At 59.5% G+C, this 12860-nt stretch overlaps 1 protein-coding gene across 3 annotated transcripts; it reads right to left on the bottom strand.

The window, feature by feature from the left end:
- Positions 1–191: 191 nt before the first annotated feature.
- On the bottom strand, positions 192–6853 carry IGFBP3 (insulin like growth factor binding protein 3). Of its 3 annotated transcripts, none has more exons than XM_081800842.1 (5): positions 6326–6852; positions 2969–3195; positions 2531–2650; positions 1759–1898; positions 192–772 (listed from the first exon to the last, which is right to left on the bottom strand). In XM_081800842.1, exons 1-4 carry the CDS (start codon positions 6738–6740, stop codon positions 1773–1775), a joined length of 888 nt encoding a protein of 295 aa, XP_081656968.1. In that variant the 5' UTR covers positions 6741–6852; the 3' UTR covers positions 192–772; positions 1759–1772. The 3 variants fall into 3 exon arrangements, with proteins under 3 accessions (XP_081656968.1, XP_081656969.1, XP_081656967.1); XM_081800843.1 differs by lacking the exon at positions 192–772 and adding an exon at positions 1354–1501 and having other exon boundaries at positions 6326–6853; XM_081800841.1 differs by lacking the exon at positions 192–772 and having other exon boundaries at positions 1354–1898; positions 6326–6853.
- Between the last annotated feature and the right edge of the window lie 6007 nt (positions 6854–12860).

The raw sequence follows: 12860 nt of genomic DNA, 5'->3' as shown, positions 1-12860 counted from the left end.
TTATCTTCAAAACTAAAGTCGTTCTTGAATTGCTAAATGGAAAAATGCTATTGTCTGCAGTCATTGAAAAATCCTACTCTAATTCCGTGGCCTCTGAAAAGGGCGGAGTCAATGGCAGAGGCCAGGCCGGGGGTGGGGTGGGGGGGGCGGGTCAGAAACACCTGTCTTCACAGGTTCCCAGACTTCCGGGGAACATTCTTGGTCTTTTTTTATTTTTTACATGTAAGACTCCACTTATTCTCTCTGCTGTCCCCCAGGGCGCCTACTTGAAGATCCCCAGGATCAGCGGGGCCGGGCCTCCTGGCTGTAAGCCCCGCCCCCGGCAGGTGCACCGGGATGTCCAGACACCAGGCTGTGGGGCTCCCTGTCCTCGCCGAGGCCTGTGCTCATTTACCGAGTGGGGACAAGGCGTGCACTCTACAGAAGCGACACTCGCTGGGTCTGGAAGTGGAGGGTGGGCTGCGTGGGCGCACACGCGGGCGCGCTTCGGGACGCGGGAGGGCCGGCCGCGCGGGGCTGCAGGGTACGCGTATGTTTGGAGGAAGCAAGAAGAAAAACCCGGCCGCGTCTCATCGACTCCCGCGAAGTGGAAGACGCTCCGGTTCACCATCTACAAGAACCCTAGGCGCTGCGAACAGCTCCTTCTAAACTTTGGCTAAAAGAAAAATCAATTCACCACAAAAAGAAAGATAAACTGAGGCTGTAGCCAGATGCTGATCGTGTCCTTGGCAGTCTTTTGTGCAAAATTAGGCGTTTCTGAGCTCCACATTAACTAAAACAAACAGAAAAAGAAATGTATTGAAATAACTCCCCCACCTTGGAAGGCTCAACTCCCGCCGGGAGACACTGGGGGCGAGACCCCCGGCTGCGGGCGGGTGGGGGGCTCCCCCTACACTGTCACCAAGGAGCACCTGCCAGAGGGGAGACTCAGGCAGAGGCCACCGATCCTGAGTCTCACCCAGAACCTTGAATTTCCTTCCGATTTGTGGGGAAACAAAACTTGTAACTAAAAATGAAAATTTTGGGGCGCCTGGGTGACTCCGTCAGTTAAGCATCTGCCTTCGGCTCAGGTCGTGATCCCGGCGTCCTGGGGTCGAGCCCTGCACTGGGCTCCCTGCTCAGCGGGGAGCCTGCTTCTCCCTCTCCCCCACCCCCACGTGTGCTCTCTGTCAAATACATAGATAAAATCTTTAAAAAAAAAAGAAAATCTCTTCTGTTTACTTAAATTTGTCTTGCGGAGACGAAACACATTTATTCTGTTTTCTCCAATGGCTCTCCCGTTTATTAAAAGACAAAGGAGTGTCAAGCACGACCGCAGTCTTCGAAGTCATAAATCTCATTTAAAATCTCATATTTGTGTTAGGTGAAAATAAACTTTATTACAATGGTATCAATCACAGACTATCAAAATATCCGGAACATTTTACAGAGAAAAACCAGCCACACTTGTGAGGGAGAAGCGTGTTCCTTTCACAAGTCCTCGAGGGTTAGAACAGGCTGCCTGTGAAGATAAGCCACAGCAGCGGTGTGGGGAAGGCTGGGCGTTGGACTTCGCCGTATGCGTGTGTGTGAACGTGCACAAGTCCAAGTCCAAGATCTTCCAAGGGTCTCCAAGCACCTCTGAGACAACCTGACCACAGGCCCTGTTCCCTGGGCTGCTGCAGGTGGGTCGGGGGGGCCCTGCACCCTCCTGCGGGGTCTGTCCCCGCTTCCCGAGATGCACCGCCGCGGCCCCCGAGCCCAGGCCCCCCGGCTTACGTGGCGAGCAGCGTCTACTTGCTGTCCATGCTGTAGCAGTGAATGTCGCCTTTCCCCCGGGCGTCGAAGCCGGGAAGGGGCTGCCCATACTTGTCCACGCACCAGCAGAAGCCCCGCTTCCTGCCCTTGGAGGGGCGGCACTGCGGGAGAGCGCAGGACACAGGTGAACCCTGAGGGCGGGCCAGGCGCCCAGGGCCAAGGGCACAGCAGGCTCTCACGCCCGGGGGCAGTTCTGCGCCCCTCGGGGATGAGAACGTCCCACCTGCCGGGGGGCACCTGAGAGCGCTCGCCGAGGCGCACAGATGGGCTCTCAGCGCGGCTTTGCTGAGCAAGGGACTGATGGGAATACGCAGGCGGCAGGTAAGCTGCTGCCTAATGGCTGGTGGCAAACAGCTGCGACAGAGATCAGGAGGCCCATGGCCCCGCTCATTCTGCAGCCACCATGGTGGGAACCGTCCCAGTGCGGAGCCGCCTGCGATGCTGCGGTCGCGGAACAGTTCATCTCCGGAGATGCACTCAGCCTGGCCTCAATTAACGGCCCCCCATCGTGCCAGGACTCCCGGGAAGGATGGGCCGGAGGGGGACCAACAGGGGATCTCAGGGAGGCTTTCTGGCCCACGACCTCATGTCCCTGTGACGGTTATTCACAACGTCACCCCGTGTCCCTTCAGTTAACCCAGGGCCCCGGGGCAGCGGTGCCCGGCTCTGTGGACCAGCGGCGAGGTGTGGACGGCGGGAGCGGGGGAGGGAGGCTGGGGAGGATGCCACTCACCTGCTTCTTCTTGTAGAAGCCCTTCCTGTCACAGTTGGGGATGTGGATGCCCCTGGGGCTAAGCATGTCCAAGAACTTGAGTCGGTTCAGCGTGTCCTCCACCTCCCGGCGGCAGGGCCCCTGTGGGGCGAGCCACGGGTCACTCGGGAGCGCGCACGGCCTCAGAGAACCCCACGCACCCGTGGAGGGACCTGCCATGCGATCCCCACGACCCCCCAACCATGGCTCCCCTCTCCCGTGAGGTCCCCAGAGCGAGGCCCGGGACTGGGGGGGGAGGGAGCGGCCACAGGCCAGGGGACTCGGAGAGCAGGTGAACAGAACACCGCCAGCCCCGAGGCGCTCCCACCCACGTCATTCCACCTTGACCCCCGTGGGATCCCGCAGTGGGAAGGGTCCCTCCACACTCAGCCCACCGCCCACCGGGAGGAGAAGGCTCACGTATTCCGTCTCCCGCTTGGACTCGGAGGAGAAGTTCTGGGTGTCCGTGCTCTGGGACTCGTAGTCCACCTTGTAGCGCTGGCTGTCCTTGGCGTGCCCTTTCTTGATGACGTCCATCTTGGTGTGCAGGGGCTGGAGCTTGGCATCGGGCACCCGGTGTGTGCTGGGGAGGGCCTGGCCCCGCACACTCCCAGCACTGTGGTCTTCCTCCGACTCACTGCTGTTTCCTTGAAAAGCGCAAGGAGCATACAGGTGTGATGGCCATCCGCACTTAGCAACGGTCTTTTCAAAATACTACCACGGCGCCCAAGTCCCAGCTAGGTGGAAATGTCATCCAGCAACTCCAGAGCACCTGGATAAAGTTCTGTTCCACGGTACTAGCAGAGGACGGCTGTCACTCTACCGGAAGCCCGCTTTCTAGAAAGGAATCTGATGTGTGCTTTCTGAGCGGTGGTGGTGGTGGGGGGGGGGCAGGGAAGGGTTCTCACCGCCGAGCCAGCAGCATCTGTCACCCTCCGCCGGCAGGGGGCACGCCCGAGCAGGGACAGTGCCCAGGATTCAGACCCCAAAGGCCACCCCAAGCGCAGCCTCCCAGGACTGGGCGACCGTATACCCTCTCTGCCCCACCCGCCGGCCCTGCTGAGTCAGAGGCGCCAGGTGGGGACAGCCACCTGGGTGGGGGTCCACAAGCCCCGCAGGGACTCTGACTCCCCCGCTGTCCTGTGCCACCAGGCCGACTGGCCCCAGGGAAAGCTCACTCCCCTTTGAGCCTGGCTGCAGGTCCCCTGGCTCTGGGCATTGGGTGGTGTGTGACGGGTCCCGCTGTCACATCTCAAACTCACTGTCCACACATGGGCTGGAACGCCCCGAGGAGGTGCACAGACCTTGTGCGTGCTGGAGCACTCACCCCCTCAGGGACCCCCCGCCACCCCCAGACACCGTTCTGTGACCAACACGCTAAAATGAAGAGAACCGAGGCCCTGACACTGGTGTTGGATGTCCGCAGCTGTCACTGGGGCTTCACGTGCACGGACTACATGCAGGGCTGATACGGAGCCAGGACGCTCTCGGGGTTCCTTTTCCAGGATGAACAGTGGGGGTGGCTACGGGGGAAGAGCTGCTGAGGACCCCCTGTGGGTCGCACGATCGCTCCATTCAACGAGCAGCCCGCCTCCGTCCTGGGAGGGGCTTGGCTCACCATCTGGTCCTGAATCTACCATGCCTGGGGGGTGCCGAGCGCCCTCCAGGGGCTCCGCCCCTCATGCACGGTGGCAGCCCACAGGGAAGCTGGCTCAGACCTCCGGCTCTAGGGGACAGGGGCAAATGTCTCGTGGAGGACGCTCCCCAGGCTGGCTGAAGGACAGAATCTCTGCAGGACGCGCCCAGGGCAGGTGCACTCACCAGGGGTTGGGGGACACCCTCTCCTCCCTGGGGACTCCACTTCCTCCCCTGGGAAGGGAGAGTCCCTGGAGGTGGAGGGGTGGCTGAGCTCCCAAGGAGTTTGGCGTCTGGGGAAGCACAGATCAGCCCAGCGCCAGATACAGTCGGTTCTTAATTGGCAGATTTTGGTTTCAATGTCCTTTAACCTTAGGGTTTTTTTCCTTCCTTTTCAGGGAAGTGCTGGGGACAAAGGAGATGCTAAGGGTATGTAAATAAACATATTTGCATTTCTTTTCCAAGAACTGAGTAATTTCTTCAACCTCCCAGGTTATCTTTCTAATGCCTGCGGACTTCAGCAGGAACACCAAACCTCTGCATTTAAGCAACAGATAATCTTAACTTTTGACTGCCATTTAAATGTACCTCCCCACCCCCACGGGTTTTAGAAGTCTCATAAAACCCTAGGCCTGTTAACCGCGTTTTAGTTAAGCACATCAACCCATGCTGCGGAGCTACTATGATAGTAATCATAACGTACCCAGTACCGGGTCACTGAAATCGGCAGCGTCTGTAAGAGCTTCTCAGGTCACTTTTCGAATACCCAGAAAACACGCTAGAAGAATAAAGGGCACACGGCAAACGCCGTAGTTGCCCTGAGAGACAAATGCACCTAGCGATTTTAAATCCACTATGATACAGCGGCACACGTTTTAGGCAACTGGAATTTTGCCTTCTCACCAATCCTGGAATGGTGTTTGTTTCTCTGGGATCCACAGAGCCAGCCCTGCCTAGCAAAGACAGAGCCTCACCCGGGAGTGGAAATGTGCAGAACCCGAAATTACAAGGGGACTGCCCTCCTGCCAGTCCAGGGTGGGAGCCTGCCCACTAGCTCTGTCCAGCCTGGTGCCTTGGAGGCGAGCGCAGAATTCTCGCGGCCTCCAGCTCTGCAGGAGCTTCACTCACAGAACCCAGGGAGGCTGGCTGAGCCTGCTGGAGAATTTAGAGCAACAACTGCAGACTCCATTTACACTGCTTTCTCGGAACAGCGTGATGTCCTTCACCGAGCCTGGCGACGGGCAGTGGGCGAGCCTCTGTCCTCTCGGGGCTCCCAGGAACCGGACCCCATTCCTTCCACTTCGGATTAAGGGCCAAACAGTCCTGAGGCTTATTCCACTCCCCTTCACCATCACTGAAATCTTTTGAGTCCACAGTCCCTGAAGCCCCCGCACCTGGCGTTGGTCTGGGGCCATCCAGGCACCGGGGCGGATGGGGCGCACCAGGGGGACGAGGCAGGACGTGGCAAACCGGGTTCAGCCCCCACGTTCCTCCCTGCCTCTGGGGGACTTTGGGGAGGCACTACGTCCTGGACGTCAGGTTGCCCAAACGCAAGAGATGCCAATACCCGGTTCCCCCCTTACTGCTTCTGGCGCACGCCCAGACGTGCCATAAGTCTGCGCAAATGTTGGCATTTTTAAAGACAAGCACCATCTCCTACAAAGGTGCCCGCCCACCTTCTCCAGTCCAAATTCGCCCCGCCCGCCTCCCTGGTCCTCCAGCTCCCTCCGCATCCTTGGCATAAACACGCTCGCTCCCAGTTTGTGGGACACGGAAGCCGCGTTCCCGAGGTGGGCCGCGCGGTCCACGCCCACGTTGCCGCGCTGCGCCCGCACCGAGCGCGGGGAGATGCTCGTTGGTATGGGATCGGTCATGACAAACCTCGCCTCCTCCCCCTCCCTGCCCGGGAAACCTCTGACCCAGTCCTGCCGAAAGCGCTTAGTAATTTGCAAGCACTCCGCGCGCGGTGAACGCAGCGCGTGCACGGCCGGCTGCAGACCGCGCCGCGGGCGGGCGGGCGGGCGCGCTCGCTCGCGGGGCCTCGGCTTCCGCGCCCACAGCACCGGGCGCGCGGAGGGCAGGGGGCCCCGCAGCGGCGCCGCCCCAGCCCCCGCCCGGGGCCGACCGGCGCCGGCGGCTCACCTGGCGCGGACGACGCTGGCAGCAGGTAGGCGCGCAGGCGGCCGGCGGCGCTGGCGCTCGCGTTGGCGCAGAGCCCGCGGCCGTCCAGCAGCGCCTGCAGCGGGCGCGGCTCGCCGGGCGGCGGCTGGCAGCGGAGGCCGGCGCCGCAGCGCTCGGTGTAGACCCCGCACGGCTGGCCCTCGCGCAGCGCGCACGTCAGGCAGCAGCCGCAGCCCGGCTCTCTCACCAGCTCGGAGCACGCGGACGCGGCGGGCGGCGGCGCGCACTGCGCCAGAGCGCGCGCGTCGCACGGCTCGCAACGCACCACGGGGCCCGCGCCCGCCGAGCCCGCGCCGGCCCGTGCGGCCGGCGGCCCGCGGAGTAGCGCCAGCGCGGTCAGCGCCGCGGCCCAGAGCGCGGGGCGCGCCCGCTGCATGGCGCCCACCGCGGGGGCCCGCTGCTCGGTCAGCCGGGGCGCGCAGGGATCGGGCGGAAGCGCGCGGCGCGAGGCTGCGGGGGTGGGGTAGCAGCTACCAGTGCCGAGCGCGGCGCCGCCGTTTTCGCATCTGGGCGGCCCGAGCGCGCTGGCCGCTATATAGAAGCCGGGTGGCCGAGGACACGCCCCGGAACGGCGCGCGGGCTGGGGGGGAGGGGGCGGGCCGGCGCCCACGAGGCTCGGGGCTCCCGCCGCACCCGGGGCCGCCGGGCTGGGGGCGGGGGCGCGCAGCGCGCGGGCGCCCAGGCACCTGCTCCACGCGCGCACTCCGGTCCCTTCGCCACCACGCCGGCCCGGGGAACTCGGCAGCCCCGCCACCCCGCCGTCCCCGGCGCCTCTGGCCACCCGGGCGCCTCGGCCACCCCGGCGTCTCTGGCGCCCCTGGCCAGTCCGACGCCGCCGCCCTTCTCCCTGCGGGCCTGGGCGAGGTCGCCCCCGTGGAGAGCTGGTGTCCCGGAGGACACCGGAGGTGCTCCGCACCTCACCGAATGTACTTTGCGGAGCTTCGCAAAATTTGAGTCCACGGGTCGGGAAGGTCGTGGGACATTTCTGAGTGGGACTACCTGATGCGCGTCGAGGTCTCTGGATTTCTCCGCACCCGCGGGGCCGTTCGCTCCCTCTCCCTCCCCGCCTCCCGGGACATACAAATGCGCATCTGCAGGTGCGCACGTGGTCTTCGCGCGTTCCAAGGCAGCCGTGAAGCCTCCCTGGGTGTTGTACGCGAAGCCCCCAGCTGGCGATGGGTCCTTAGCAGGGCTCGTCGGAGCCTGGACATCACCACTGTTCTGGTCGTAGGTCTTCTCCCTGCTTAATGTTGTCAAGTGGAGTTTACTGCCCGAACAAAACAGTGATAAAAGCCGTAAAGCGAGCACTGCCGAGGTGTCGTTAATAACGGAATAGTCCTCGCAGCTGGTTATTTTTACGACCATTTTCCCAGGCCACCTTGTATCCCTGTACTGAGTTCTCTCCGGGGCGTCGAAGTGGGGATTGTTTGGGATTCTCCCTTCTCTGCGCGCCACGGTGAAGTCCTGACCGGCGTTTGCAAAGGTGTCTGCGCGCCCCTTCCCGAGGTGACCGACAGAGGGCGCCGGGGGTCCAGGATTGAATCGGGAACTGCCCTTTGCAAGGCTCTTTTGCCGAGAGCGTGTGGATCGGCATTGCTAACCGATGAGACCCCCGCGGGCGGGGACTTCCCTGGATGGTGTTGGAAATGGAGTCTTGCCCTAGGAGGTGGACAGGTGTCTTGGGGGCGCGTTGCGCAGTTTGCAGTAGAAACCGCACCTCAGGACCCCCGTGCGTTCCCCCTTGTCCCCGGGCCAGCCCCCTGCGCGGCTGTGGGTGAAGCTAGCATGCACCCCCGGTCTGTCTGCCCTCGCTGTGTGGAGGTGTGTGTGTGCGTGTCCTCCTTTAGAATGGGAAGACCAGTTGGCTGCACGCAAATACACAGACAACCGGTAAAACAGCAGTCATACTTGAGGCTCTCCAAGGAGAGGAGATCAGAGACACACGGGGGCCTGCGTCCCCTCTCCGCAGAGGCGCGCACTCCTGTCCGGCGCCCGGGCTCTGGAGCCCCGCCCTGCTCACCGAACACTGCGCGACCTGCCCGCCGCCCCTCTCCCATGCAGCCCTGCTTGTAGCTGTACGTCCGCTGCTCTGACCCCCGAGGACAGGGTCTCCGATTGCACTGGGAAGTTAGGGGAAGCAGAAAATTCCCTGAGGGTTGCTCCATCCACGGAGACCTCGATTCTGAAACTAGGGCCGGTTGTGCAGCCAGAGATCCCTGAGGTCGGCCTTCGAGTTTAGGACAGTGTCACGGGAGCCGCGCCGGCCACCTGGCAGCGCGCCACGTTTGCCGCGTTGTCGCCCGGAGCGGCGGCTGGGAAGCTCCAGGAGAACACCTGGGCCCTGCCCGGCCCTGGCTTCCCAGCCCCCGCCGGGCCGTGGCGGGAGAGCAGGAGCCGGTGCGGCGCGGAGGCCCTAGGGGGCGCCGGAGAGCCGGGCGCCGCGCCCGCGGGCGACCGCAGCCTCCGCCGTAAGTCTCGGGAGTAGTGACGACCACGGGTGGTGGTGGGACTGTCATCCCTTCTCCGTGAAGTCGTGCACCAGCCACGCGGGTCCGCGGCAGTGGGCAGCCACTGAGAGATTATGAGGTTATGAGAGAGCCGCTCCGGGGCCCCGAGAATTACGTTTCAATATGCGCTCATTTTTATGGCACGACCCGCAGGGATCCCCCTACCTCCCAGACTGTAATTGTTGGCGGGGGGACTTGGATGGGCGGAAAACTAAATTTTGCATCAGGCTGTCGATTCTGTCCGACTTTGATTCATCTGCCGGTGGTGGTGAATTAGCATACGCTAGGGCGGTCAGTGGAAAGATGGCCCGCCGCCCCCTGGAAGTTACCGGGGTCCGGTTGCTTCACGATTGTACAGTCATGTACAGCCGTGGGGAGACGGACAGAAGCAGGCTAGATGCTTCTCCCCAGTAAAATTCAGTTGGCCTGATTACGGTTGGTGACCACGGGGTCAGCCTGTCATCGGAAGCACATGACGTGAGGCTCTCGTGTTTTTGAGCCCACTGCTGCTGATCACAGGCACTTGCACCCATTATGACATCGGCCTCCTGGTCCCCCCTCTGCCCAGGCCTGGCTGACCCGCGCCCCCCTCCAGGGTCTCCTCCCCACGCAGTGTGGACGGTCGCCAGGAGCTCTGAGTGCCCCCCTCTGTGTCCCGCCGCTGTGGCCGGCAGGCTCACTTGCCACAGGGGACTCTGAACAGGAAGGTCCTAACTCCCAGAGGCAAGGAACGTGGGGGATCCCGTCCCAGAACTCGGTGGCATGCTGTCTGAAGCTTCAGTGCTTCCTGCTAGGGGAGGTATGGGCGGGGACAGGGAGCCTAATTGTCCCTCCGTCAGATCTCCTGCTGGGTGAGCCCACCAGGTCTGTGTTCGGGCTTTGGGGGTGCATTCGGGCGTTACTGCTGATAAGGACGCTAGAAATGGCCATAACCTACAGATAAGGCAGGAAGGGTCCAGCTGTCCATTCAGGCCACAGTTACCGAGCACCTCCTCACGCTGGCCAGACCAGACTGTGGGGGGCAGTGGGTGTTTGTCTCCGGGGAGGGGCTTGCCTGTGTGGTTAGAAGTAGCTTCAGAGGGATGGTGGCATTCCGGTGCAGGCTTACCAGATGTGGAAGAGCCTGGCTGAGGGGAAAAGCCGGGAGGAAGGGTGTGTGTACGCAAGGACCATCGCTTTGTGTGCCTGGAGGGGGTGGGGCTCGGAAGGGGTGGTGTCTCTTGAGGGACATGGAATTCTGAGGTTCAGAGGGAAGGAACTTGACAAAGTGGACTGGGAAGGGGGTGCTACTGGCATCGAAAACCCGCAGTCTGGGCCCAGGGACCTCAGCGTCATTGTGTCCTGGTTGGTCCAACAATTTGGAGATGGATGAAGAGCCTCCAGAGAAAGACAGAAAACAAGCCTTCCTGGGACCCCACCTGCTCAGTGGGGGACTCACCCAGGACCCTTTGATTCCTTCTAGCCTCTCCCTTTTGGAATGGGAACGCCCAGCTTCTCCCACTCTGTCTTTTGGGAGCAGATCCCGTGTTTTTTAGTTTAAAAGATCCACATGTGACAAGGAATTTGGGTCAGGATGAATCATATCCAGTGTCACCCATCCACGCCATTTGGACAAGTAGGTGATGAGACTTCGAGCTTTTTGAGTTGATGGTATTTAGATGAGATTTTGGATTTAGAGTTAATTCTGGAGTGGAGAGTAATGAGGTGAGCTGAGTGGGTTCTGCATGTGGGACGGATGTGGAGTTTTGGAGGCAGCGGGTGAACTGTATGGGGTTGAATAGTGCCAGCCGAAAATGAGGTGCATAGAACCTCGGGATGTGACCATGTTTTTAAATAGGTCTTCGAGGATGTAATCAGTTAAGAGGAGGTCATGCAGGATTAGAGTAGGTCCTAAATCTACTGACCGGTGCCCACGTAAGCTGAGGGACACTGAGGTACACGGAGGAAAGAAGGGCTGGTGAAGAGAGGGACAGGGATGGGGTGACGCAGCACGAGCCGCCACAGATGTTGGGGTGGCCAACCCCACCTGAAGCCGGGGAGTCAGGACGACCCTGCACAGAGTCTCAGCAGGAGCGAACCTGCCAACACCTTCCTTTCAGCCTTCTGGCTCCAGAACTGGAGGTAGTAAATTTCTGTCATTTTAAGTCACCTGGTTTGTGGTAATTGGTTGGGGGGCCTTAAGAAACAAATAGATTTTTGAACTTGGAACAGTGAGATTGGATGCAATGTCCAAAGCAGTGAGTCAGGCCATGCTGGACAGAGGACCAGTTACAAGCCTGAGGCTTGGGAGGTCAGAATAACGAAGGCTGAGCCGTCAGAGAGGAAGGAGAAGAGCCAAAATGAGCATGAGGTGGAGGGCTGAGAGTGGGAGGTGGCCCGGGAATGTGGAGCAGCGTCCTGGCAGCATGAAGGACGCACTGGGATGTCATGAGTTTCAGGTAAGATTGATCAGCCTGACCGTCCTGGTCCCCATACACAAGCAACAGGTGCCGGCCCGGAGCAGTGGGAGATTGGGCTTCACTAGGTGTGGTTTCCCCAAGAGAGGAGACAGAGCTCTGAGCGGGACCAGGGACGGGGACAAGCCAGCCGAGGGGCCACGGAATGTAGGCTCCAAAATCCACTCTCCTTTCTGTCTGATAGCATGTATTTTGAGGCTCTGAGTTCTGCATACACTTGTAGAATTGCTGTGTTCTTGGTGAATTGACGCTTTGACCCTGTTATTAATGTTCTTCCTTGTCCTGCTGATTTCTTTGCTGTATAATCCACTCATCTGGTACGAGTTTAGATACTTCTGTTTCTTTTGATTTCTGTTTGCATGCTGTTTCTATCCCTTTATTTTTTAATTGGCTTACTTAAGGATTAGATAATTATTCTTTTAGAAGTATTTGAAATTAGACAATATGATCATTCTTTTTCAAAAAGTATGGGGACATCTGTTTTCAAAGAGCAATTCCAGATACTTAATTTATTCAAGCAATTTTCTACCAATGATCATCAAACTTTTAAAATCATCACTAAGGGGGCGCCTGGGTGGCTCAGTCATTAAGCGTCTGCCTTCAGCTCAGGTCATGATCCCGGGGTCCTGGGATCAAGCCCCGCATCGGGCTCCCTGCTCGGCGGGAAGCCTGCTTCTCCCTCTCCCACTCCCCCTGCTTGTGTTCCCTCTCTCACTGTCTCTCTCTGTCAAATAAATAAATAAAATCTTAAAAAAAAAAAGAAGATCACTAAGTGTTCCCTGAGAGATGATCAGTGCTGAAGAATAAGCTGTCATGAGTATTTGTGTCTACTTTATAGTAAGATGCTGAAGAGTTTTTATAAAAGATATAGATAATTTGCCTCAAAGAGCTTCTGAGAAACACAATATAAACATTTACGTTAGAGACAGAGCCCACTGTCTCCGCTGGGACTCGCCACAGAGTCAACAGATTTGCCTGAAAGCCAGTACGGATAGACAACAGCATGAGATTTGATCGCAGGACTTTGTCCCGGAAAGAAAGAGTGTGCTCGGTTACACGTGGCCTTTAATCTTGAACTACAGCTAGGCTGCAAATCCCAGGCTCAAACCCAGAGTCAGCCACGTGGAGATATGCATGCCCTCCAAACACTGTCCAGACTCCTGGGCGTCCCGGCTCTGATGCGGACCTCAGGGGCACTCAGAAGGGCACGTACTCAAGTTCAGAGCAGGATGAACCATACGTTCCCATTAGTGACTAGCCACAGGTCCCAAAGTACGCATGCCCACATCTGGGTCAGCATCTGGCCACGTGGCAAACCTGCCTGGCTTTATCTAGTGCATTTTTAGTTTGTATGCTGCATTTCTCTCTTCTCCAGTTTTCAGTGGGTTCTTACAATTCCCGTCATTGGTGAGAACTTCAACTTTTCTTTCACTTAGAGTCTTCCCTTCGGCCTCACAGAGCGTGGTGATAATAGTAAGTCTGATCATTTCTGCGTCCGGGTTGTCTGGAGGCTGGCCTTCCCTTGCCCACTGT

Source organism: Leptonychotes weddellii, chromosome 12 (genome assembly GCF_054177405.1).
Source record: "Leptonychotes weddellii isolate Sample4059 chromosome 12, ASM5417740v2, whole genome shotgun sequence".
NCBI lineage: Eukaryota > Metazoa > Chordata > Mammalia > Carnivora > Phocidae > Leptonychotes > Leptonychotes weddellii.
This window is presented reverse-complemented; position numbering and strand designations above follow the sequence as displayed.

Bases quoted from the DNA above. Each gene is read 5' to 3' on its own strand.
- IGFBP3 (XM_081800841.1), bottom strand. From the start codon at position 6,740: ATGCAGCGGGCGCGCCCCGCGCTCTGGGCCGCGGCGCTGACCGCGCTG. The intron at 2,651-2,968 runs GTGAGCCTTCTC...CTCGCCCCACAG, and splicing joins CCAAGCGGGAGACGGAATAC to GGGCCCTGCCGCCGGGAGGT. The intron at 1,899-2,530 runs GTGAGTGGCATC...GCTCTCCCGCAG, and splicing joins GCTTCTACAAGAAGAAGCAG to TGCCGCCCCTCCAAGGGCAG.